Source organism: Pelodiscus sinensis, chromosome 31 (genome assembly GCF_052426305.1).
Source record: "Pelodiscus sinensis isolate ZL-2025 chromosome 31, ASM5242630v1, whole genome shotgun sequence".
NCBI classification, from domain to species: domain Eukaryota; kingdom Metazoa; phylum Chordata; order Testudines; family Trionychidae; genus Pelodiscus; species Pelodiscus sinensis.
The window spans coordinates 12,403,758-12,429,610 of NC_143082.1; the positions used below are offsets into that span (position 1 = coordinate 12,403,758).

At 48.3% G+C, this 25,853-nt stretch overlaps 1 protein-coding gene across 1 annotated transcript; it reads left to right on the forward strand.

Moving 5' to 3' along the window:
- The first annotated feature begins 574 nt into the window (after positions 1-574).
- Positions 575-21,727, forward strand: PA2G4 (proliferation-associated 2G4). Its single transcript, XM_075901915.2, has 13 exons — positions 575-794; positions 3,701-3,829; positions 5,872-5,977; positions 6,193-6,262; positions 7,471-7,563; positions 11,437-11,500; positions 15,252-15,330; positions 16,283-16,361; positions 16,653-16,786; positions 17,465-17,559; positions 18,056-18,183; positions 19,162-19,215; positions 19,808-21,727. The coding sequence occupies exons 1-13, from the start codon at positions 707-709 to the stop codon at positions 19,871-19,873; spliced, it is 1,185 nt and encodes a 394-aa protein (XP_075758030.1). The 5' UTR covers positions 575-706; the 3' UTR covers positions 19,874-21,727.
- The last annotated feature ends 4,126 nt before the right edge of the window (positions 21,728-25,853 follow it).

A 25,853-nucleotide genomic window follows, 5' to 3' on the forward strand; every position in this document is an offset into this window, starting at 1 on the left:
CAGGATGACGGTGATGTGTCGCACACCACTGCCACACCTGTGCACATCACAAAATTCATTCCGCCTTGGGGTGGGAACACTTATGCCAAGGGGCACTCGGAGGAGGGAGTTTCTTTCCCCTTCCTTGCCTGCCTTTGCTGCAGCTCCAGGCCTTGGTTGGGGGTAACCTGGGTGAGACCCCTCCCCACAGCAAGCACCCTGGGTTCCCCCAGCTCCTTAGGGGGTGCCCCCAGGGTACTCCCCTCCCACGTGGGTACCCCCCACTATAGTCCTCTCCCCCTTGGGGGGTGTCCCTTGTACCCCTCCCCACCAAGCCCCCCCACTGCCTAGGGCTCCTCAGCTCCCTGTGACTTGTAGTTCAGACCCCCTTGGAAGTTGAGTAAGTCCACCCCCCCAGCCTACAATTCCCAGTGTGCACTGCGCCCCGCCCCTCATCGCGGGAAGCGCCCCTCGGCCCCAGCTCTCGCGAGAGCTCCCGGGCGCGCCGTATGCCGGGAGCTGTGGTCCTCCATGCGGCGGGGCGGCCTCCGCGCGGCGCCTGCCGGGAGTCGTAGTCCGGCGGCGGAGCGGGGCGGGGACTCGCCTGCCCAGCGTGCCCCGCGCGGAGCCCGCGCTCTCTGCGGCTCGCTCGCTCCGGCCGGGTCTCTCCTCACTCGGCGGCGGTTCCAGCGCGGGGCAAGGCCAGGCCGGGCCGGGCGGCGCCACCATGTCGGGCGAGGAGGAGGCGGCCGAGCTGACCATCGCCGAGGACCTGGTGGTGACCAAGTACAAGATGGGGGGCGACATCGCCAACCGTGAGTGCGGGGGGGGGGGGGCCTGAGGGGGGGCCGAGGCGGGGCCTGAGGGGGGGGGGGGGCTGGCTCGGGCCTGGGGGTCTAGGGCGGGATCTGGGCAGCGCTGGTCCTCTCGGGTAGGGGGCGTGGAGGGGGGGGACACCCCTATGGGGGTGGCCTGAGCTTCTCTCCCGTCCCCACCCCCCTCCCCCACGGTGCCCGGGGGGGTCCCCACTGGCAAAGCCCCCCCCCCCCCCCCCCCGAGCAGGACCGAGACCTTCTCCAGCGCCTGGGCACCCCGGGCACATCCCCCCCCCCCAGCAGAGCGGGGTGCCCAGGGGGATCTACTCCCCCCCCAGGCCCGTGTGTGTGTGGGTGGGGGGGGGGGTGTAGCAGGCCCCCCCCCCGGAGCCGCCAGGCGCCGTGCCCCGGCCCGGCGGTGCAGCCACATGGCCCGGCGGCGCCTTTGCCATGTGCGGCTCCCGCACGCCGCCAGCTTCCTCCCACATGGGCTTTACCTTTTGTTCGCTGCTCTCGCTCCTGCCCCCTCGGCCGGGGCGGGCTGGGAGGCAGCGGGGGCCCTGGGGGGGGGGCCCTGCCTGTGGCCCCGCAGTCAGCGGAGCCTGTCTGGGGAGAGTCGGCCCGAGCCGGGGCCCCCAAGGCGCAGCGAAATCAGTTTGTTTTTTTAAATCCGCTTCTGCCTCTTCCTTCTGATATTTTTGCTTTATCATTAATGGTGGCAACTAGTAACTCCAGGAAAGTGACAGCTGGTTAAAAATCGCCCTGGACTTCTCTTGGGGTGCCACTGGCATTTCATGGAGGCCAGGAGTAATGAGTGTATTTAATAACCCTTCTGAAAACAGGGTCAACCTGAAGCTCTCATGGCATGGGGAGAGGGCTCATTTTTAGTAGATTGGGCAAGGGGGCCTGCAAACAGGGTTCTCACCAGTCAGGTGTAAACTCTGTCCTGTTGGGATGCTTACAAGCACTGAGATACAGACTAAGAGTTCTGCAGTTTTAATGGTGTGTAGGGGATATGCCTCATGGGAAAGTAAAAAATGATCAGAGTATTTTTCTGTAAAATCAGTGAGGGGTCCTGTGACACCTAAAGACGAACACATTTATTTGGGGTTAAGCTTTCATGGGCTGGAGCCCACTTCGTCAGATGCATCAGTATTTTTCTGTACGTCATAGGTGTAAAATATTCTAAATCCAAAAGAGTGGCAAGGTTTTAAATTTTCCTGGGGGTGCTAAAAATCTCTTGATTTCTTGACAGTGTAGTACATGTATTTAATGATGTAAAGTGCTTTTAATTCATGGAATGAGGGACTGTGTAAGTACAAAGTACAGTTAATAGATATTCTTTGCCCAGTGCTATTAAACTGGTTTGTAACTTTCCCATTCCCTAATGGATATTGATTGCTGCTTGTTTTACTCCTGTGTGAATTTTAACACTTCACATTTTCAAGCTGCCCATTCACATGATGGCATATGCAAACTCTGGGTTTGTGATGGTTTGTAGATAACTTTAAAAACCCACTTCTAAATTCACAGTTTATGTAGTGCATGGAAAGGTGATTGTATGGGGAAATAGGGTGGTTTTTTTAACTTAATTCATTAGGTAGGCTCTTTAGCCCAATTTCTCCTACATGGGGGAGAGATTTTTGAGCAAATGCCTTTTATCTAGGGATCTAAACACACTTTACAAAATTGTAAGCTTCACAATTCCTGTATGAAATAGATAAGAATTATCCCCCTTTGTTAGAAGAGGGGGAAATAAAGCCCAGAGGTTAAGTGGTGCTACAGGACCATTGTTGTTTTTAAGTCTTTTTTTAATTACAGGCTAACACGACTGCCCCTCTTGAGACTTTTTGTAGATCTGGAAAGCTTTGCCTCCCAGTGCCTGTACCTGCTGACTGTTGACTAAAGTGCAAACCTGCGCTTATTCTCCCTCACATAATCCTGGGAACTTCCCTGGCGCTTTTGTGAGGCAGTCAAGTTTTGTGCACAGATGTGATGCTGGAATACTTCAACAACAGCCCCATGCATCAAATATTTTCTAACTATTTATAAAATAGAAACATACCTTGTATTCTGCAATGGAATCTCAACATCCTGACACAGCCCTTTAAAGCTCTCTAAAAGCAATAAAACTTTAATACCTCCAAACCAGATCTGTGCATCATATTGTGACTAGAGAATAGAATGTTCTGTAATGCCTGATGCGGCACAAGGTGTAGATGTGTAAGGAAGAATGAAGGGAAGCCAAACATTAGTTCTGAAATGCTTTTATGTGCAACTGCAAGCGAAAAGTGGCTGCAAAGTGTAAGACTCGCATAGGTAGGTAGCTTAGCTGTGCTGTTGCCAGCTCTGATGCCAAGTGACCTGTCTCAATGAGAAATTATATTTAATAGTCCTTGAAACCCACAATAGCAGCCCTTGTTCCTCTGATATATGACACACACAGTCTCCTGGATCAATTTTGAACCTCTTTCTGTAGCCCTGGCTTCTGAAGGGAAGGAATGTGGGAGAACAGTGCTGCTTCCACTTGACTCTTTAGTAAACAGACCCTGCTGTCTGTGTAGGTGGAAGTGGACAGGTGTTTGAGATTTCAAGGACACCTACAGTTCAACACTTCATGGGCCTAGTCGGTGTGCTTGTTCCCAGGTGCTTGCAATCACAGGAAGGTAGTGCTTGCTGGATTTCTTGAGTCAGGACAGCCAGTGGATGCCAGTTTTATTTTAAAAAAGTCTGATGTGTGCACATTTGATGTACTTGCTTGGTGGTTCAACTTTTCACCCTAATTTAATTAAAACACCTTCCTACTGCAGTTTTGTCATGTATGAAGGGGCTCTTTCAAAGCTATTGGTTGTTTTTTAATTAACACATCCATTTCCAATTCATCAACGCTATGTGTTTGAACCCAGGGGTCCTGCGTGCAGTGGTTGAAGCAACTAAATCTGGAGGCTCTGTTCTCAGCCTGTGTGAGAAGGGGGATGCCATGATCATGGAAGAGACTGGCAAAATCTTCAAGAAGGAGAAAGAAATGAAAAAAGGTAAAGTACAGTTTCAAGGGTTCCTTTTTCAATGCTGGGCTCTTTTTCCTTTTCTGTTTGTTTACATGACACCATGCAGTGAAAATACTGAGATGCATAATGAAGATTGCTTTCTGAGAGCTGAAGTAATTATGCTTATTACTGCCACAGCCCTCCCAAAATTCAAATATTCTGCTAAGGAACAGTCTACAGCAGCTACCATGCAGCACTGGTTAGTTTGAGTTTCATGCTTGAATTAACTACACCAATTCAGACAATCTAGATTTGTTTTGGAAACAAATATCCTGTCTCTAATAAGACCCACTCTACTTCCTAGTCTAGTAATTTTCACAAGATTTCCGTGGCTGCATAAAGAGCCATGGTGAGCTTCATGGTTCTGGGGCCTGGGTACTTGAGGTATCTGTCTCTTCAGAGAGAGATGATTGATTTGGATGAGGTTCGTCCATATTTGTCTGCCTAGGCTGGAGTTGGTCTGATGCTGAGAGACGCAACAGATGTTTCTTCTGGTTTTTGGCCAAAGAGCACAAAACAATGCCTAAAAAAATCATTGTCAAGTACCAAGGGCTAATATTGTATGCCATTCAGCAGTCCTTGTCAGTCTCCTCAGCTGGCAGGCTTAGATTTGCCCCCAAATATAAGCCAACTAGTCGTTGGCAGAGTTGAGGTAAGAATTTTGAAATTTGTGGTTTCCTTACTTGTGCTTGGACCCTCAACTTTATTACCTTGTGGTCTCAATTGATGTTGTCTCCTCACTTGTATGCAGGGCCGGCCTGAGCCATTTTGGCGCCCCGGGGCGCATGGCTCTGCCTCCAGGCGCACAGCGCATGTGTGGGCCTGCCCCTAGGACGTGCGGCCCCGCCTCCGGGCGCACGACACATGCACGGGCCCGCCCATGGGGCGCGTGGGTGGATGCATGGCGCATGCGCTGCCCAGTCGGCCCAGCCACCGCCGATGGCGCGCAGCCTGGGGCCGCCCAGGGCGGGCTGCACCTGGCTGTGCAGGGCCCTGCGGCCGCAGGGGGAAGGGCGCTACTGACCAGTGCTGCGGTGGTTAACATGGCCTCCGCCCCGGGCGGCCACTGCAGCCCACCGGGAGCCGGGCACCCCCTGAAGGTTGGTGCCCTGGGCAGCTGCCCGGCTAGCCCACCACTTAGTCCAGCCCTGCTTGTATGTCATGAGAACTGCTGACCTCTTTAGTTTTGCAGTTTCACTTGCTCCAAATCAGCAGAGTACTACTCTTGAGAGCACTCTATTTGTTCTAATGTATTCCTTGTCTCCCCATTCACGTATCATGTAAGCAATTAAAGCATCAATTAGGGACAGTTTAAAAACAATTGATCAAGAGACGGGTTCGTCTAGAGCTGACTTGTTTTACTCAAGTTCAAGTTAGATGCCTGAGTTTATAGTAATCAAATGCTGATTTTGCCTAGTGGCTTTCTCCCTGAAAGACTCCAGAGAGTTTAGTGTATATGCAGGCTAAATGAATTTCACAAATATCTGTCACTTCTAGACGTTGATGTGTGCCCTGTTGTCAAGTTTTGACAGGAGGTAAAACCAAATATTCAAGAGAGCTGCAAGGGGGAGTTCTAGTTATTCCAAATATAATTTGTTGGGTTGGATCTTTAATGACTGCAAGTGATCAGGGCAATGATTTTGCATCTCATCTGAAAGATGGCACCTCCAGCAGTGCTATGATCCCTAGCAGTAATGCTCTTGTGTAATGCATTACAGTGTAAGAATTCCTTGCCCCTTGATCTCTTTGGGCACAGACGGGCACAGCTTAGCTTGAGTGAGCTGAGGTGGTGCAGCTCTTGTATATTTCCTTAGGTGCAACAGACAAACCAGACTCATGCGCAGCAATTTGAGGCTTTGAATCACATGTGCATTTGGACCCAAGTCCAGATAGTTTGTTTTCTGTGATGGAACATGGGTTGCTGCCCGCTTTGAGGCCCTGTAGCGGTCTGGCAGCAGGGTCAATAGCTCTGCATTGTGCACAGATTTCAGGCACAGGCGGGATCTCACCAGTATTCCATTTGTTCATAGGTATTGCCTTCCCGACGAGTATATCGGTTAATAACTGTGTCTGTCACTTCTCCCCCTTGAAGAGTGACCAGGATTATATCCTCAAAGACGGAGACTTGGTCAAGATGTAAGTCTCTGAGCTATGTTTCTTGTGAGTTAAATGTTGGCGTCTGGCCTCTGCTGCTTCCATTTAAAACTGGCTAACTTTAGGAAGTATTGGCGAGGCAAGTGATGCATTTGAAACATACTCTGTTCCTCTCGTGTGTCGAGAGGTTATACAGAAGTGTCCTGAGCCACAAGGCCCTGCCTGCAACTTAATCCTGTTTTTTCTCTTTGTATCAGTGACCTGGGAGTCCATGTGGATGGTTTCATAGCGAATGTAGCGCACAGTTTTATCGTCAATGCAGCAAAGGTAGGTTTCTTGCATGTGGCTTGAACGGAGATCTCTCCCACGCCACTTTCAGATCAGGCGAGGTTCAGCAAAGGCAGGATATAAAAGCCCATGCTTGAGTGCCCCTGGTTGCAGAGAGCACCTGATGTTGGCAGCAGAGCAGAAGTCTGCACTGCTGAGTTTGGAGGAACATTAACAGAAACTGTGTTTAAAGACAACCACCAATCACCTAGTAAAACGCGGGATGCTGAACTGTTTGAACATGTGAAACAAATCAACTACTAGCTGAGCTGCTCTGTGGTGAAAGTCTGAGGGGACGGGTATCCTGGGTGCTTGGAGCAGACCTGTCAAACTGGGCTTGCTGCACCCTGCTGGCAAAGGAAGAGAACCATGTTCCTTCTGCTACCCCAGGAAGTTGCTGTGTTCACCTTTGCAGCTCTGAGCTCAGGTGACGTGTACATCAAGTTAGACTGGCCTCAAGACCCAGTCTGCACTACACGCTTCTCCTGCCTGAACTTGCAGCAGACTGGCTTGCAAGTGTCTGTATGTAAGCCGGGGCACTGTGATGTGTATAGACCTGGGGTGTGTTTGGAGCTTACAAAATGTAGCACAGCCCATCTGTCATGGCGTTGGGAAGTCACCTACGCAAATTGCTTTCAAGAGACTTGCCACCTAGGGAAAACTCTACAAATTGAATACACTAGTCATGTAAACAGAATTTTAAACTTGCTTTTTTTTACCTGTAGCCTTTGGAGGAGGCTGTTTTGAATCCTGGGGGCAGCCGTTCTCACATGAACATGTTGCACTTGTCAGAAGAGCTAGACAATAGAAAAGAAAGCTGGAAAAGAGCCCTGAGAGCTCGCTGAGTCCATATCCCTGCCTGCTAAACAACATTTTCTAGGGCTTTGTTCTGCGTGGTTCTGGCAGACACAGACAGTGTTCCTGCCTGTAACTCTTCTGTTTACATTTCAGTTTTTAAATGTATTTCATTTGCAACTGTCAGGGGCTGGCCCCTGTGAGACAGAGCAGAGATGACTGAGTAGGCTTGGAAGTTTGAACTCCTCTATCCTCTGCTCTGTTCCATGCTTAGCTTGGGGTGCAAGGGCGCCCTGCCCTGCTACGGGTAGGGGATTTCAGTATTGGGGTCAGGCTAGGAGCTCCCACTAACACAGAGTTCATCCTAGAAAGGGGAGAAAATACACATTTCAAAACCAGCCAACTTTTTCCAGGAAACCCCAGTGACGGGTCGTAAAGCTGATGTCGTCAAGGCGGCTCACCTCTGTGCCGAAGCTGCCCTGCGCTTGGTAAAACCCGGAAACCAGGTGAGAATGGATTGATGTATCTAGGGGCCTAAGAATGCAACACAGACCCTGTGGCCGTATACGTGTAGAACTAGAAAACCATGCCCTCTGGCGGGGTGGAAAGCTCCGGCTGAGCTGCATGGTGAGGTGAGCACTGGAGCCATGCAGAGTGCGCTGCTGTGGCTTTAATGCTGGACGCAGTGTTCGCTGTATTGGAGCTTTGCTTGGGAAGAAGCTGTCATTACACAAGGACTTGGAATCTGCGTTCACTATGAGCTGCACCTATAGGGCTGCTCAAGAAAAATTCAAATGCTGCCCATTTGATTAGCAGAGCACCCAGTTATTTTTTTTTTAACAGTGGTGCACATTTGCACATGCCTTGGTGCACGTAATTCAGCAGATGGATGGAAAAAATCCACATATGGATGGAAAAGATTAGAGGGAACATTGCTTGGTATTGCTGCATGTTGTCCCTTTAAACGCAGCTCAGCGCTCTTAGCTTTTTTCTTTTAAGTGTTAAAAGTCACTGGCAGCTGATCACATGGTCACATGCCTTTCGGGAAGGAACAGATAAACCTTGTTTCACAGGGTTGGTGGCTTTCTTTTCAGTTTGAGGCATGGTAAGCAAGAGAGCCGGAGGGAGTGATTAGTGACCTGCATCTTGGTAGGTTTTGCAGATATGTTGGACGTACAGAGGTTTCACTCTACAATCAGGCCTGAAACCCGAGGTATCCAAGGACTAGCCTGGCTTCTGCAGTTCTCCTTCACAGGGGTTGCATCTTGGAATTCACTCCTGGGGCGGCCCAGTGTCTGAGGTCAATGGGCATGCCTTGCTATGTTTTAATCTCAGTAGAAAGGCTGTGTTTATCCAGTGAGAAACTGTTACTTTCCATCAAACTGAGGAGAAGAACTTGTAGATGGCAAAAGACCTAGGTCAGATCTAGCCCATCCAATCTCTGGGCACTGTTGTCCTTTGCATATTTATTTTTATGACCACAGCGCTTGGGAGCACTGAACGTAGACCCAGACCTCATGCTTGGTGCTGTACAAATGGAACAAAAAAGTGGTCCCTGCCCCAGGGGGCTTGCCGTTTAAATACAAGAGCTATGGGGTTTGCTCTTGGTTTATAGATCTCACATTGGGAATGTTCCCTCATTCAGCGTAAATTTCTCTTTCTTGATTTCCTTGCTATTCCTCATAACCAGGGCTTGACAAACGACGGCAAAACCTACTTGCCAGCCCCACATTGCGCATGCGCAAGACCCGCATTGTGCATGCACGCGCCACCGATGACCGGGGTGACCAGCTGAAATCTACTTGCCACAGGCGAGTAGATTCAGTGATTTGTCGAGCTCTGCTCATAACCATCCTCCCTTGGGGCCCTAAACCACACCTCTGTCCTTGGGTTCACACTTGTCAAACACTGTTGACTTTTTCCTTTTGTTCATTTTTCCACATCCCCCAGGTTTGACCTTTGTGACCTGTGGAAAATGAATTAATCAAAAAAGCAAACCTCATTCTGGGCCCTGTTAGCAAAGTGTTGTAAACAAGACATAAGTAATTCTACTCTACTCTACTCTGCACTGATTAGGCCTCAAGTGGAGTTCTGTGTCCAGTTCTGGGCACCACATTTCAGGAAAGATGTGGACAAATAAGAGAAAGTCCAGAGAAGAGCAATAAAAAAGATTAAAGATCTAGACAACATGACCAATGAGCAGTGTTCCCTCTAAGATTTTCCAACCATGAGCAGAGTGAGTTTTGGCTTGTGTACCAATATTGAGGTCATGTGCACTTGTTTGGATGTGTGCCATGGTGGCACACCCAATTTATTAGCACGTGCATGTTTCTGACTGCTGGAGCAGAAACACCACCACCGTGCGACAGGTCCCGTTCCCGGCCCGGCCCCACCGCTACATGGCAGCCCTGGCCCCCTGCCCTAGCCGTTCCCTCATCACACCATCTCAGCGAGTCGCTCCCGCCTGAGCAGCTGCCTGCCATGCAGCTCTCCAGAAAAGGTGGGTGGGGGAAGAAATTTTTTGTGCGCTGCCATGCAGGCGTGCACCTTAGTGGGAACGGTGCCTCTGAGGGACGATTGAAACCATTGGGATTGTTTGTTTGGAAAAGAGAAGACTGAGAGGACATAACTTTCAAGTACAGGCAGTCCCCGGGTTACGTACAAGATAGGGACTGTAGGTTTGTTCTTAAGTTGAATTTGTATGTAAGTTGGAACTGGTACATATTGTACCCCAGGTGTCCCCGATTCAGCCGCTGCTGAAACTGACCAGCGGCTGACTACAGGAAGCCCGAGGCAGAGCTGCTTTGCCCCCGTCTTCCTGGAATCAGCCGCTGATGAGTTTCAGCAGCAGCTGACTTGGGGACACCTGGGACAGAGCAGCTGGGGTGCTGCCAGGTTGGTCCCCGCAGCGCCAAGGTGCGGCGCTGCGGGGACCAACCCGGCAGCACCTCAGCTGCTCTGTCCCAGGCGTCCAGATTCAGCCGCTGTTGAAACTGACCAGCAGCGGCTGAATCGGACACGCCTGGGGCAGAGCAGCTGGAGTGCTGCTGGCTTGGTCTGGTAGCGCCGACCCTTGGCGCGGTGGGACCAACCCGGCAGCACCCAAGCTGCTCTGCCCCAGGTGTCCTGATTCAGCCGCTGCTGAAACTGACCAGCGGGGAGAAAAGCCTGGTCTTCTGGGGGGGGAGGGGGACGCACTAGCTCTGCCCCCCCCCCCCCCCAGCAGACCAGGGAGACGCGGAGCGGCTTTTCTTGCCGCGGAGGACGCAGGCGGCGCAACCGCCGCGGCGCCTCTTGGTGGTCTGCTGGGGAGGGGGCACAGCTAGTTCGGGGTTCCCTCACCCCGTTCTTAAGTAGGGATCCGATGTAAGTCAGATGCACGTAACCCGGGGACTGCCTGTACCTAAAAGTTTGTAACAAAGAGTGGGAGAAATTATTCTCCTTAACCTCTAGGACAAGAAGCAATGGGCTTAAATTGCAGCAAGGGAGGTTTAGGAAGTTGTGGAATCTCCATCATTGGAGATGCTTAAGAACAGGTTAGACACACACTTGTCAGGGTTGGTCTAGATCCGTAATGGACAACATAGTGAGTGAGTCGCCCTTCTTCATCTCACTGGGCCGTAAGGTTGTAACCAAGATGGTCTCCCGGGATACAGTACTGTGCCAGTTAACCTGTAGCAGCTCTTTGAGGAACTGCACGCCTCTCTCAATCAACATTGTGTGCACTCAGCATGCATCTCTCTTCACATGCCCTTGCTTTACGTGCCTGTCACCCCAGTAATACCGGTAGGAAAAATACATAGAAATGAGCAGAATCTGGCAACCCTTCACGTGGGCAACGGTAAACAAAATGTTTCACGGGCCACACACAGAGCCCTGATTGGCCACAGATAGCCCACCACTAGTCTAGATCGTCCTTGTTCTTGCCATCTGGACTTGATGACCTCTCGAGGTTCCTTGCAGTTCTGAGATGTTATAATCTTTCTGGGCTTTAGCTTCCTTCTGGTGATGATAACGCTCCAGTCTTTTCTTCCTAGCTTAGTTGATCCTGGTCGTATTTGCACTGTTGCTTAGGCTCTGCCTCCTACAGTGTGTGTGCACAGTGCCTAGCACCATGGGGACTTTGAATCGCTGCCATAGCACAAAACATACCTTGATTTTCTTCTGGATTTGTATTGTTACAGTTAGCTTGTCCTTTTTTCAGGTATGAAATAAACACAAAACCAGCAAATGTTTTAGCTCCCTAAATGTTAGGAGTGTTGCAGGTGCCTTTCAATTAGAGAACACGCTGCTTTCATTGCAGAGTGCGGATCCCTTGTGTGTCTGTGGCTTGAATTTTTAGATCCTTGACTTGTTCTTATGCCTTCTTACTCCCACAGAACACGCAAGTGACAGACGCCTGGAACAAAATATCCCACTCGTTTAACTGCACGCCGATTGAAGGTAAGGCCTTGCTGAGCTCAGAGCAGTTGACACCCAGAGGAGAAGGAAAGGTTCTCTTAAGCTATCCAGGGAGCCCTGCTCTCCTCAGTTCGAAACCTTTTAATGCTTGAATAGGTCTGTCACAGAAGCCGTGGAAGTCACAGATGAATGCTCTGGTGCACTCTCCCCAAGCCTGCTCCCCTGAGACCTAGCAGAAGTCATTTAACCTCTATCCTCCAGTTTGCCCTCCCATGTAATAGGGATGTTTACGAATTGACGCAAGGCTCCCTTCAGTCTGGTCACTGGATGACGTTTTCTCACTTCTGAATTGAAGAGTGGGAAGCTGCCTTGGGAAGCGTCGTTGACAAATCAGACCATAATGTTTGAAAAGGCCCCTGGGAGCTGAATTCACAGTTCTCATCTGTGTTTAACCATTCCACGTCTTTGTGCACCTCCCCCCCAACCCCATAACTGGAAGCAGGGCCACCTTGGGGTGGGGGGCAGCATGGACAGGAGGAAGGGAACCCAAGGCTGAGGGCTGGCCTGGGACAGAAGAGCAGAGAGGGGCTGGGTGGTTCTCCCCCACCCCATGAGGTTTGACCTGGGCCTGACTCCGCCTTCTCTTCCCCTTCCCCCTGTTTTTCCCACATGTTGGAGATCTCTGACTGAAGAGTTTGGTTTCAGGACAGTTACTTTGTGTGTTTGGATATGTGATGTTGGCAAATTTGTGGTTTAGTGGTTAATAAGCTTTGTTTTTAATCATCGTTAAATGGTATCTGACCTCACCGTAAACTCCAGCAACTGAACATTTAAACTGAGAGAACTGAAAGCAAATGTTTAATGTAAACATGGACAATTATCTAGCAAAATTATAAACACAGCTTTTGTGGTCTGTACAGGTTCTGTTACCCTGTTTGCTCATGCAGTGGTGTGGCCATCAGTTACTTCAGCAACAAATCCTGCCGCCCCTAATCAGTTAAATCCCATGACAGACTGTAGCAGGCTTGTTCTCTCAGCTTGGCTGCAGAGAGCTGCAGTTCCACGCCTGGGCTGTTTGTTACGTGGGATGTTCTGTAGGTCTTGCCAATGCTTTGCTCCACTCTCTGGGAGAAAAATATCACCTCAGCTGCAGTGAGGAGGCGGCTTCTCATGCTGTCAAGGGAGTTTAAGCAGCCACTGTTTTGGAAACAGTCGGGTGCCGTAATTATGCAGCCACTGGCAGTAGCATAAGGATCCAGTTTATGAAAACAAATGAAGCTGTTTTCTGCCTCGGCTGTGAGCTGTGCCACCACTGGCCAGTCTTTCCAAAATGGAGACACGTTAATTTCCTTGCTGTGGCTGGTGACTCGAGAAGCCGATTGAGAATGGCCTTCTCGCTTTTCTCAATGAACCTGAATTGTAAGATGCAAAGCAGACGGGGAATATGTGCTGAATGCCCATTAACTAGACTGCAGGGAGCACATAACTCATCGAAGCACTGGCAAAAATACTTCTGCCTCCATGCATCCCTGGAGACACTCAAGAATGTATCATTTAGAGCAGTGTTTCTTAATCCTTTTTTTTTTTTTTAAATAAAGTACCCCTTTTAAAAAAAATATAAGTACTACCAGTACCTACAGTTTTCAGACACACACATTTTTTTTGTCATTGCAACACATTTGTTTAAACAACTTAATCGTAGCCGGGTGGGCGATGAAAGTTTTGGGTGTAAAAAGTACACAAATAATAAAGCGCTGTAAAACTTAAAACAAGAAATCCGTTTTCTCCAAATGTCAGTTGCGTTGATGTACCCCCCAGACTGCTGTCAAGTACCCCTAAGGGTACTCGTACCACTCGTTCAGAAACATTGATTTAGAGACATGGAGTGCCAGTAATCCCCACATAACTGCTGATTCTCCTGGTAGCTAACATCAGTGCAGGGCAAATTAGTTGAAACAATAATAAAGAATAAAATTGTTAGACACATAGAAGAACATAGTTTGTTGGGGAAAAGTCAACATGGTTTCTGTAAAGGGAAATCCTGTCTTACTAATATGTTAGAGTTCTTTGAAGGGGTCAACAAACGTGGACAAGGGGGATCGAGTAGATACAGTGTTCTTAGATTTCCAGAAAGCCTTTGACAAGGTCCCTCACCAAAGGCTCTTATGTAAATTAAGTTGTCATGGGATAAGAGGGAAGATCCTTTTGTGGACTGAAAACTGGTTAAAAGACAGGAAACAAAGGGTAGGAATAAATGGTCAATTTTCAGAATGGAGGGGGTAACTAGTGGTGTTCCCCAAGGGTCAGCCCTAGGACCAATCCTATTCAACTTATTCAAAAATGATCTGGAGAAAGGAGTAAACAGTGAGGTGGCAAAGTTTGCAGACGATACTAAACTGCTCAAGGTAGTTAAGACCAAAGCAGACTGCGAAGAACTTCAAAAAGATCTCACAAAACTAAGTGAATGGGCAACAAAATGGCAAATGAAATGTAATGTGGAGAAATATAAAGTAATGCACATTGGAAAAAATAACCCCAACTATACATACAATATGATGGGGGCTAATTTAGCTACAGCTAATCAGGAAAGAGATCTTGGAGTCATCGTGGATACTTTACTGAAGATGTTCACGCAGTGTGCAGCGGCAGTCAAAAAAGCAAACAGGATATTAGGAATCATTAAAAAAGGGATAGAGAATAAGATGGAGAATATCTTATTGCCCTTATATAAATCCATGGTACGCCCACATCTTGAATACTGAGTACAGATGTGGTCTTCTCATTTCAAAAAAGATACTGGCATTAGAAAAGGGCAACTAAAATGATTAGGGGTTTGGAATGGGTCCCATGTGAGGAGAGATTAAAGAGACTAGGACTTTTCAACTTGGAAAAGAGGAGACTAAGGGGGGATATGACAGAGGTATATAAAATTATGAGTGGTGTGGAGAAAGTAAATAAGGAAAAGTTATTTACTTGTTCCCATAATAGAAGAACTAGGGGCCACCAAATGAAATTAATGGGCAGCAGGTTTAAAACAAATAAAAGGAAGTTGTTCTTCTCACAGCGCACAGTCAATCTGTGGAACTCCTTGCCGGAGGAAGTTGTGAAGGCTAGGACTATAACAGGGTTTAAAAGAGAACTAGATAAATTCATGGAGGTTAAGTCCATTACTGGCTATTAGCCAGCATGGGTAAGGAATGGTGTCCCCAGCCTCTGTTTGTCAGAGGGTGAAGATGGATGGCAGGAGAGAGATCACTTGATCATTACCTGTTCAGTTCACTCCCTCTGGGACACCTGGCATTGGCCACTGTCAGCAGACAGGATACTGGGCTGGAAAGACCTTTGGTCTGACCCAGTATGGCCATTCTTATGTTCTTATGTATCTGATGCCCCAGCCTAGAGACCGAAAAGAAGGTTGGCCTGTTTAAAACATATGCAGCATGATTTTAGGCCATGTATGCCTGGAGTTACTGTTGAACCAGTGTGGCCTAATGGTGAGTAATGTGCTGGGAGTTGGACGTGGTACAGAAGAGTCTGTCTGTGCCTATACCTCAGACCTACAATTACCCCTGTAAAGTGGGGCCATTTGCTTAGATCACAGTGTAGCTGTGAAAGTACTGAATGAAGCCAATTGAGATCCTTGGATGGAGGGGGCAGTAGAAGGGCACGCTGTCACAAATTTTAGTTTTCCAGTTCTCCTTCCGGCAGAAAGCGGAAGAGCAGGTTCTTGGAGCGTTACTAATGCAACTGGTTTGCGGTTCTGAGGTGCTAATGGAGTCTCTTACCTTGGCAGGGATGTTGTCACATCAACTGAAACAGCACGTGATCGATGGAGAGAAAACTATCATCCAAAACCCTACAGACCAGCAAAAGTAAGTCTCCTCCGGGATTGTGACGACCTCTCAGCACCATTGCAAGGGGATGTGAGGGCAGCGCTATAGTCAGACTCACTTTTTTTTCTACTTCCTGGCTTCTGGTACCTGAATGGGTAGGATATTGAATGTTCATTAGTCCTGAGCCTTCCATGTTTTTCTGACACTCTGCATTGACAGCACAGGTTGAGAGGCAATGACTGATGGTCCTTTCGCTGGCAGCTGTGCAGTGCATTGGTCTTACTAGAAAGTATCCCCACCACTAAATCAGTCCTTGGCTTCTGACGTAGCCCATCACTTCCATTGTGGCAGCGGGTTTCTTTTATCTGGACTTGAGTTCACTTGGAACTAGATTGAGAGCAGCCAGATTAGTTCCCATGGGCTCCCATTTTCAGTCACATCTTGGGTTATCTCATTTCTTTCCCTTCTACCAGCTCATCTCTTTCTGTTAAGGATATGCTCTGGTTGTTTAGACCCAACATTGAGGATTTGTGGTTTTTTAAAATCTCTCATCTACTGCTTACATTGTAAGGACCTTCGTTATTGTGTTTAAAATATCTTCAATTAAAATCAATCCGGAAGCTGCAGTCTGGACACTCTCTAACACTGAGTGAATGCAGGACATATTGGAAGTGAAACTGACCAGTCTGTTCTAGGTTGAGTGAAGTGCAGAGGGTAAACAGAGTGTAAGTGACTTAAAGACCCTCCCGTCTTACTGATTGACGTGGCCTGGGGCAGTAAAGAATTTCCTGAGTGGTGGTTGTCAGATCTCTAGGGCTGCTACAAAACACCTCCATGGGCCCTGGGCTCTATCTCCTGTGTGTTGGTTTGTTGCAGTACCTCTAATTGCAGTATAAAGTGCCATCACTGAGCTCTCTCTCCTCCCCCATCTTTGTGCCAAGGAGGATTTTCCCTTCTCACTTTGCTCACTTGCCAAACCCCTCCCATCTAGGAAGGACCATGAAAAAGCTGAGTTTGAGGTTCATGAAGTTTACGCCATTGACGTTCTTGTCAGCACTGGAGAAGGGAAGGTGAGTGTCCTTTGGCGCGTTGTTGCTTTATGCCCATGTGCACTTCACAATGGCCCCTTGCTCTGAACGTGGCATTGGGAGCCAGGTTCCAGCTGTGGAGCACTTGCTGCATGCAGTCACTCCACCTCCTTGTGCCTCCCTGGGTCTACAACGGAGACCCCTCCGGTGAGGGCTGGGAATATTCAGGTGTGTAGATGTGGAGGTCCCAAAGCTCCCAGCATGCACTCAGTCTTACAGTCCACCTGGATAGTCAAGCTGTGGGCTGTGTTTGAGTCTTGCTTGTGTTTTTAGGCCAAGGATGCTGGCCAGAGAACTACCATTTACAAAAGGGACCCCTCCAAGCAGTACGGCTTGAAAATGAAAACCTCCCGTGCCTTTTTCAGTGAGGTGGAGAGGCGCTTTGACACTATGCCATTTACGCTCAGGTATGCTCTCTCCTTCCCTTCGTGGCCCCCATCAGCCCAGAATCAGGGGACAGGCAGGAGCCATCCCCTGTTTGTTGACTTCAAAAAAGTGGTTTGACTGCTTCTGTGTCTCAGAGGGTGCTGCTATGGCAGGATGGGCTGCAGCTGGACAAGTTGCAGGCACAGGATGTGATTGGCTTCAATGCTTCACCCCGACCAGGAGTCTGAGGGTTTGAGACCTTCCTGCGCCTTGTGTGAGGTTGAGGAACCAGTCCTGTCATGTGCACAAAGAGTGGAGTGAAAGCTGTGCCAGGATGCAGGGTAGTTCCAAGCGCCCTTTTTTGGCGGATGTGCACGTTAGCAAAAGGAAATGACTTCGCAGGATAATGTTCCCTCTGTGCCCAAGCTTTGGGGGGTTCTAACTTAACGCCTTGCGTTCGCTTATCTCCATTCCTTACTGAGCTTTCATCCGTGCGCCTGCTGCCAGCCATCCTGCTCCAGCAGCACACCCCAGCAGGGCTGGCCTCTAAACAGAGAGGGACCAAGTCACATCCCCTGCCAAGCCCCCAGCTGGAAGCTAGGCAGCACAGTTGGCGCTGTCGTTTGGCTCGCCTCTTGTGAAAACGGGAGTCAGTTTGATCACGAGCTCAGCGCAAGAGGCAGAAACTCAGGTCTGTGGCTCTCCCCCTTTCTGTGCAGGGCATTTGAGGATGAGAAGAAGGCCAGGATGGGGGTAGTGGAATGCGCCAAACACGAGCTGCTCCAGCCTTTCAATGTCCTCTATGAAAAGGAAGGTGAGTTCTTGAGGGAAAGGGGCTTGCAGGAGTGCACAATGCCTGGTAGCGCAACTTCTGGTCCCCGTCCCCCTCCCCTCCAGCTCTGATACAACATGTTCCCACTTCAGCCATGTCCCTGGAGGGTTGTGCTATGCACATGTTCAGAATGAACCAAGAGATTTATTTGCTAAGTAGCTTTTAACCCATTGTCTGCCAGGACTTGCATAAGAGTAATCCTGCTTGTGAGTGCTGCTGGGCCTTGGGGGATATCTCCTAGAGGTGGTGATGGAAGTGCCACCATTGTGGTTTGCATAAAAATTAGACTGGAGGACATACTTCTTCGCAGAAGGAGCCTGCCCTGAGTGGGGGAGGGACTTCACTGAAACACTGCAGGTGCAGTTGACGGATTGTCCCAGGCAGAGGCAACAACTAGAAAGCAACATGGCTTTTGGGGTGCACCCTGTTCCACCGTCGTCTGTGTAGCTCAGCTCTAACTCTGATTCCTGCTTCACAGGCGAATTCGTTGCCCAGTTCAAATTTACAGTGCTTTTGATGCCCAACGGTCCCATGAGGATAACCTGCGGCCCCTTCGAGCCGGAGCTCTTCAAATCCGAGTTTGAGGTTCAGGATGCAGAACTGAAGGTCAGTCCAAGGAGAGGGGTTTGGTTCCCTGAAGTGCATTGAGTGACATAACTTAACTCACCGGGGGGGGGGGGGGGGGGGCATGAGGCATGCGGTTTGGTAGCAGACTGCAGATTGGTCAGTCCCCTTTTCTCTGCTAGCCCACTCGGAGTGCTGGGTGGTTCTCAGTCTCGTGGGCAACACCTAGAACTCTGATGGGCTGCAGGTTGCCCCCCGCTGCTCTAAGCTGTTTGGATCAGTAGATTAGGACACCCCACACTGGTCTTGTTGCATCTCAGCCAAACTCTTCCAAAGGGTTCCTGTCACGGAGAAGGGCAGGACTGTAAGGAAAGGAAGAAAATCTAACATCACCTGAGATTCAAAATGAGACCCATCTGAGTACGGAGCTTATACTGCTGCCATCGTGGCAGTATCAGGGTACCTCCTGATCTTCTCAGAACTTATCCTTAGAACTCCCTGTAAGGCAGGGCTGTGCTTTTAACACGACGGGCACAGAGGCCCAGAGAAGCAAAGGGACCAGGCCAAGCTCTGCAGAAACGGGGAGGGCAGGTTTGATGAGAAAGCTGAGCATCTGGTTCTGAAGCCTGATGGAGCTGGCTGAAAGCTCTCTCGGGGCGTGGTTCTGAGGCGCTGCTCTGCAGCAGCATTTAAAGCAAAGAGGAGCAGCTTGTCCTGCCTCCAGAACGCTGCAGTCCAGTTTCAGGGGGGTCATGTCAGGAACATGATCTCAGCAAATCTCCTGCATCCTCCGCAAATGACACCTGCTTGGTCACACGTCTTCCTTTCCTGCACTGGCAGGGGGATTGAGAGAGGTTGTGCTGCTCAGCTGTACGCAGATCAAGTCTCATTCCCCAGATCAAACCCTCCAGGATGTGCTGCTGTTCCTCTCTGGCTGGCAGAGGCCAGATGTTTTGTGATGACGGAATTTCCCTTTATACTCAGAGTGGCCCACTGTTTATCTTCTCTTCCTCTGCCTAGGCACTGCTACAAAGCTCCGCCAGCCGGAAAACCCAGAAAAAGAAGAAAAAGAAGGTAATTTGGCTGTCGCTTCAGAATGGTTGTGTCTCACACATATGGGTTAACTGCTTCTCAGGAGCCCCAAATGATTTTGGCTCCTTTTAGCCTTGCAGAGCTCTTACGGCTGTGGAAGAGGGAGATGGATTCTGATCCAGCTCATGTGGTGTTAATGGGGCTAGTCTCCACATACCGTAGTCTAGTCTGCTGCTCTCCCTCTCCCTTCCCCTCCCAGCAGGGGGGTAACTATGGTGGAGGCGGAGTGATGTGTCAAAGCAGAGTTATGCTCTGGAAGGGACTAGATCAGCTGAGACATCTGACCAACTGGCATTGATAAGATGGAGAGTTTCAAGAGACTTGTGCCAGCATCAGAGAGACTGTGGGAAGGGAAGAGGTGCCCCGTGCTCACCAAGCTAACCAAGTTGGGGAGTGCGGTGTGGAGATGCAGGCAGCCTTTGAAAGGGAAGGTTGACCCTGAAACAAATGGAGTAGTGCAAGCTGGCCAACCCCAGGGTACTGTGGGCCTGCCCATCCCTGAGTTGTCTCCAGAATTAGCAGTTCTCCCTTCAGAAGCAGAGTCACTTATCCCTCCGTGGGTTCTTTCCTGCAGGCATCTAAGAACGCCGAGAATGCCACCACGGGGGAAACAGCAGAAGAGAACGAAGCTGGCGACTGAACGGCTCCGGCTCCCCTCATGTAGCACCCAAGTCTCTCGCGCACACCCCCAAAAATGAGAAACAAAAAAGTAGTGCTGTCTGTCTCTTTACATCCCCAGTGACAGACAGCCTGGCCTTCCCACTGACAACAGCCAGCTCCAATTGACTCTGCTCTGAGGGAGGATTCACTTGGCAACTTCAGACTGCTTTTAAACAACCAAAATAACAAACCCAGGAGTAAAAACTAGTCTATCCCCCACACTTTCTAACCTTTTTGCTACTCCTTGTGCTTGTTGACGAGGTGAGTGCCAGCTCTGCTGTGAGAGGGGGAATGTAGACAGGTCTTCCTTCTTTCCTCTCCATCCCCTTTCTCATTTCTCTCCTGAAAGATTTTCTGATCCCTCTTGGGAGGGAGGAAAAAATCTTCGGTCGCATCTGACAACTAACTGATTAAGCCTGCGAAGCACCATGCGTTTAGGGAGTCGGTACGCATGGATGGTAGTACACCTGCCTCCCATCACTGTCCCAGCAACCCCTGCCCACAAGGACACTTCTCCTTTAAACGGCTACCTTGCTATGGAAGTTTTCACTTTTTTTAGCCTGTATATTTAAAATTGGGAAATTCATATCAAATTTTATGCCCCCTACTGAGTTTTGCTTATGTTGGTTTATGTCTAAACTCTATTTTTAATACACAGGTGTGATAAGCTTGTTTTTAATTGAGTCGTAATTTTGTCAGGAAGGAAGGACCCTATTCGAGCCATGCTTCCCACTAACCCGTTGCAAACTCCTCCGAAGGGCAAGAGGTGTCTGGAGCATCCGCCAGCTATTGTTTAGTACTTTGCCAGCATTTTTAACTTCCCAGTGTCCCAAGGCAGTTCAGCATGCTTTTCTCCCCCACCACCTATGGCTGGCTTCTGCACACCAATCCAGCTGCCACTGCTTATGTCGTGTATAGCTGGCTTTTTCAGAAGAATGCCCCCTCTCATCCCCACACACCGTTCTGTGCCATTAAAGAATTTGGGAACTATTGCAGAAGTAGAGCAGACTCCAATCTGGGAATCTTTTCTATAATGTCTTTTTTTTTTTTTTTTTTTTAAGCTGTCCGGTTGAATTGTACGGCTGAGTGGGGGTTTTGTTATCCAGCCAGGTCTCTAAGCACTTACTGTAGCTGGCTTGGAAGGCAGCCTGCCTGTTAAACCATACTCTTTCTGATGAGCGCACCTGTGCTTTTCTGCAGGTCAAGCGCTTCCTTGGCAGTATTTGAGTTTGAAAATTTAAATGAGGAAAAAAAGAACCTTGCAAATGCTACCAAAGTTTAAGTTAATAAAAGGAAATAAACAAGATTTTTTTTTCCGAATGATTTTTCCATCTGTCTGCAAACTGCTCCTCTTTCTAAACTCTGTTCAGCTCTTGTAGGGGGTTGGGTAGTAGAGATGCTGTGGGCTAATGGATGCAGGGTAGCTGCCATCACACGCTGAAGTGGCGGTGGGACATGCCTATCCAAGACTTTGAAATTGCTGGTGGCTTAGGTTACGCTGCTCCCAAATGTTAACCACGAGCTTAAGGGAAAATAAAGATGCCTTGTTCCTGAAGAGGAACATTTTAGCATTTATAAGCAATACACTGTCTATTGCCTTTGGTAAAGGAAGGGCAGGGCTAATCTTTCGCATTCACAATACCGATTTGTAAACCACTAAGACTTGTTGGAGGTTTATTTAATTTTCTATTTTTACTTTGAAATAACATTGGAAAAAATGTACGTCTCGAGACAAGAACAATAATTCCGGTTGTGAAAAGTTTTGAAACAAAATTCCCAAGAAATATTCTGTAACTGATTTTTTTTCCAAATAAAATTGACTAGTGACACTGCTGTTTGGACAGAAGAATGAGTCTGCTATTTTGGGGTCTCGGATGTTGAGGGGGGAGTATATGAGAGGCAGAAGAAATGTGAGCTGTATTATTTCTGTAATCCATTTCACTTGAAAATATTTTAAGGTATTTTGTGTACTTCAGTGCATCATTGAAGTGCAGTCACTTCTGGGGTGGAGGTTGCTGGACAAAGCACATTGTGTTCTGCAACTGTGGTGAAGGAAAAAATGTGGCCAAAGGCAGGGATCCTTTCATTTTCAAATTCAGTGTTTTGGGGATTGCCTGAAATACTTGGGTGGGCATGGAACTCCATTTATCTCCTTTGGGAGGATAAAGATGTGACAGGGTGGATCACAGGATTGCTAGGCATGCCACTGAGCTTGTGGGGTGCCCCACCATCCTGTCTTGCTGGACCAGAAGCTCTGGTCTCCCCCAGCCAAGTTACAGAGCTGGGGTAATAGGCCTCCTAGCAGAGCAACATAGATATTGAACCATCTCCACTATAAGGGCCCCAAAGAGGCCAAACCCCCAAATCCATTTTATTCTGTATAAGTTTTACACAGAAAGCTTTAAAGTTCACCTTCTTTATTAGTGCAGAGATGCACAGTGGTTGCTCCTCTCAGGTAACAATTATTTAAAGTGGGTTTGATAGTAAATGTTAAATATGAAAAGTAAGATTTAAGTGATTGCAAGTGAAAACAGATCAAAGTAAGTTACTAAGCCAAAACAAAACAACAGCTAATCCTAATACACTAAGACTTGTTACATGTAAATTCTTATCCTAATAATAGTTCTAATAATCTTTCACAAGCTAAACAGCCTCCTAGCTTTGGCCCAGTTCTTCCTCCTGTTCACGCTTAGATGTTTCCAGCAGGCATTTTGGGTGCTAAGTGGGGATATCCTGGCCACCCACCTCTAATGTTTGGTTTCCTACCTTTTCATTCACTGGTCGTTGACTTGATCACTGAGCCATTAAGTTTCTAAAGCCGTGATTTCCAACATGCTAGCCACATGTGGCTAGTTGGCTATAGCAGTGGCTACTGCTTCAGAAGTGGTTGGACAACCACGGTCCTAAAGTATCATATGGCTTTTACTAGAATACCCCGCACGAATAAAACAGGTTCCCACTAAATATTTCTAACTTCACATACGAGAAAGTTAAATGTGCATGCACAGATGATATAGATTCAGTGGATTACAGCTTTATGAAAAATGGGTCATGCAACATCAGTATGAATTATGCATATTCATAAGCTAATTTTCATGATGGAGGGGTGACACAAGGAAGGGCCAGGTTGGCCCAAGAGTGTTGGAGCATTTCACATTCGGATGGTCATGTAATCAGGTCATTTTTGCCCCATAGCTTTTGTGGAGGATCCTCTTGCCTAGCTGTAGTGCAGGCAAGAGGTAATGGAATCCCTGTGGATGTATTTAGTGCAGGGGACATTTGGTGTGAGAAACAAATTGTCCTTTAAATTCTTGTACAGTAAGTTCTCACCTCCTCGGTCTCATTCATTCTGCTGGCTAGTAACCAAAGCAGCATGCGCTGCGTTAGGGTGGACCATGTTGGCGTCCTTATGCTGGGGATTTTTGTATGCCCCGGAGGTTAATCTGAGGAGGGGCACTAGGATATTTCAATAAGGCCTATTAAGTCCGTTCCAAGTCCCAAGCTGGTGGTGGCAGTTATTTGTTAACCCTAATGCCCCGCAATCAAGGGGGTGTGGCATTCACAAATGCCTTGGCACAGCTGTGTACCTCAGCTGTGGGTTCTTTTACCTCTGCTGCTGTCACCGTACTGCTCTGTAGGAGGTCAGCCAGCCTGGGGGTTATATTCCTGGCTGTCCCTCACTCTAATGTGGATTGGGCAAGTCTATTTCCACCTGCTACAGAGCTGTCTGCAAAAATGAGTCGCGGATAGCCACATCCGTGTCTGCAGACACATACCCACAGATATAGAGCGGCTATCCGTGGATTTGCAGGGATCTAGGCACAGGAAGGCTTTTCCACATGGCCTTCTGGGGCACCCGGTTAGGACAGGGCTCAGAAAGTATCTAGACTGACCAAAAAACAATTGCATTCAATTATTTATATTTCAGTAGAATCCCTGCCGACATAGAATAATAGAACTGAAAGGACCTTGAGAGGTCATAAAGTCCAAGCCTCTGCATCATGGCAGGACCAGGCATCATCCAGATCATCCCTGAGGGGTGTCGGTTCAATCTGCTGTTAAAAATCTCCAATGATGGAGATTCCGCAATCTCCCAAGGCAATTTATTCCAGTGTTTAACCACACTGACAGGAAGCTTTTCCTAATATCCAACCTAAACCTCCCTTGCTGCATTGCCCATTGCTTCTTGTCTAGGTAATTGAAATCTGCTATCATGTCCCCTGTCGTCTTTTTTTCCAAACTAAACAAACCCAATTCTTTCACTCTTCCCTCGTAGCTCATGTTTTCTGGACCTTTAATTTTTGTTGGTCTTCTCTGGATCTTCTCCAATTTGTACACGTCTTTCCTGAAATGTGGTGCCCAGAACTGGACACGATACTCCAGTTGAGGCCTAATCTGCACAGAGTAGAGCAGAAGAATGACTTGTGTTTTGCTCACAACACTCCTGTTAATGTATCCCAGAATCATGTTTGCTTTCTTCTGCTATAGTGTCAGACTGTTGACTCATATTTAGCTTGTGGTCCACTATGACCCCTAGATCCCTTTCTGCCGGACTCCTTCCTAGACAGTTGCTTCCCATTCTGTATGTGTGAAACTGATTGTTCCTCCCTAAGTGGAGCCCTTTACATTTGTTCTTATTGAATTTCATCCTATTTACCTCAGGACATTTCTCCAGTTTATCCAGATCATTTTGAATTCTAATCTTATCCTCCAAAGCACTTGCAACCCCTCCCAGCTTGTTATTAGCCACAAACTTTATGGCTACGTCTACACTGGCATGATCTTGCGCAAGAACTCTTTTGTGGAAGAGTACTTGTGCAAAAACTCTTCCAGAAGAGAGTGTCTACACTGGCATGTGCTTTTGCGCAAGAGATATGCTTTTGTGCAAGAGCATCCATGCCAATGTAGACGCTGTCTTGCGCAAGAAAGCTCTGATGGCCATTTTAACCATAGGGCTTTCTTGCACAAGAAATTCATGTTGCCTGTCTACACTGGCCTCTTGCGCAAGAACAGTTGCGCAAAAGGGCTTATTCCTGAGCGGAGCATCATAGTCCTTGCACAAGAAGGACTGACTTCATACATTAGAACGTCAGTTTACTTGCGCAAGAACTCGCGTCCAGTGTAGACAGGCAGCAAGTTTTTGCACAAGATCGTGCCAATGTAGACACAGCCTATAAGTGTACTCTCTGTGCCATTATCTAAATTGTTGATGAAGATATTGAACAGGACCGGTCTCAGAACTGACACCCTCTTGTTATGCCTTTCCAGCATGACTGTGAACTTAATAGTCATTATTAATATAATGAGACTGTGAGGGCGGTTATCCTACCAGGTATGCACCCACTTTTTAGTAGCCCCTTGGATGTCCATGGATGTTCTTGCTCCATTGTAGGTCCTGTTTGACTATGCCCAGTTTGTTGGAATCCTTATTCAGAAACTCCTCAACGATTATGACCATTTCATCATCAGGGGAATACTTCTCACCACCAAGGTCTCCTTTCACTTGAGGGAACAGGCAGAAGTCTGGGGGAGACAAAGCTAAAGAAGAGGCTGAATGGGAAAGCAGCTAAAAGCCACATTTGGTTGCTGTGATCACTGCAACTTGGGATCTTGGAGAGAATTTGGGGACCAAGTTTCAACATAATCAGTGGGGCCCCATCCCTCCCATTTCACTTTATTGATGTAGAACAGCTATGGGGGGTGGGAAGGGACTGATACTAGTGCCCCCCTTCCTCCCATCAGCTTTGGGTTAGTTTCTAGTTCTCTTGAATCAAGCTTGGCTTGCATTCCTCTGCATATTCCCTTCTGCCTGAGCTGGAGTGAGGCTAGCTGGTCTTGGCAGCACGGGGGCAGGTGCATTCGCCTGTCCAAACATAGACCACACTGATCCAAAGAAGATACGCATCTGTTAGAGCCCTAGCCACTCTGTTTTAGCAGTTCCCCTGATTCTGCAGGTGACC

Excerpts from the sequence above, each read along its gene's own strand:
- PA2G4 (XM_075901915.2), top strand. The coding sequence starts at position 707 with ATGTCGGGCGAGGAGGAGGCGGCCGAGCTGACCATCGCCGAGGACCTG. Across the intron at positions 15,331-16,282 it reads AACCCTACAGACCAGCAAAA|GAAGGACCATGAAAAAGCTG; the intron begins GTAAGTCTCCTC and ends CCTCCCATCTAG. Across the intron at positions 18,184-19,161 it reads TTCAGGATGCAGAACTGAAG|GCACTGCTACAAAGCTCCGC; the intron begins GTCAGTCCAAGG and ends TCCTCTGCCTAG.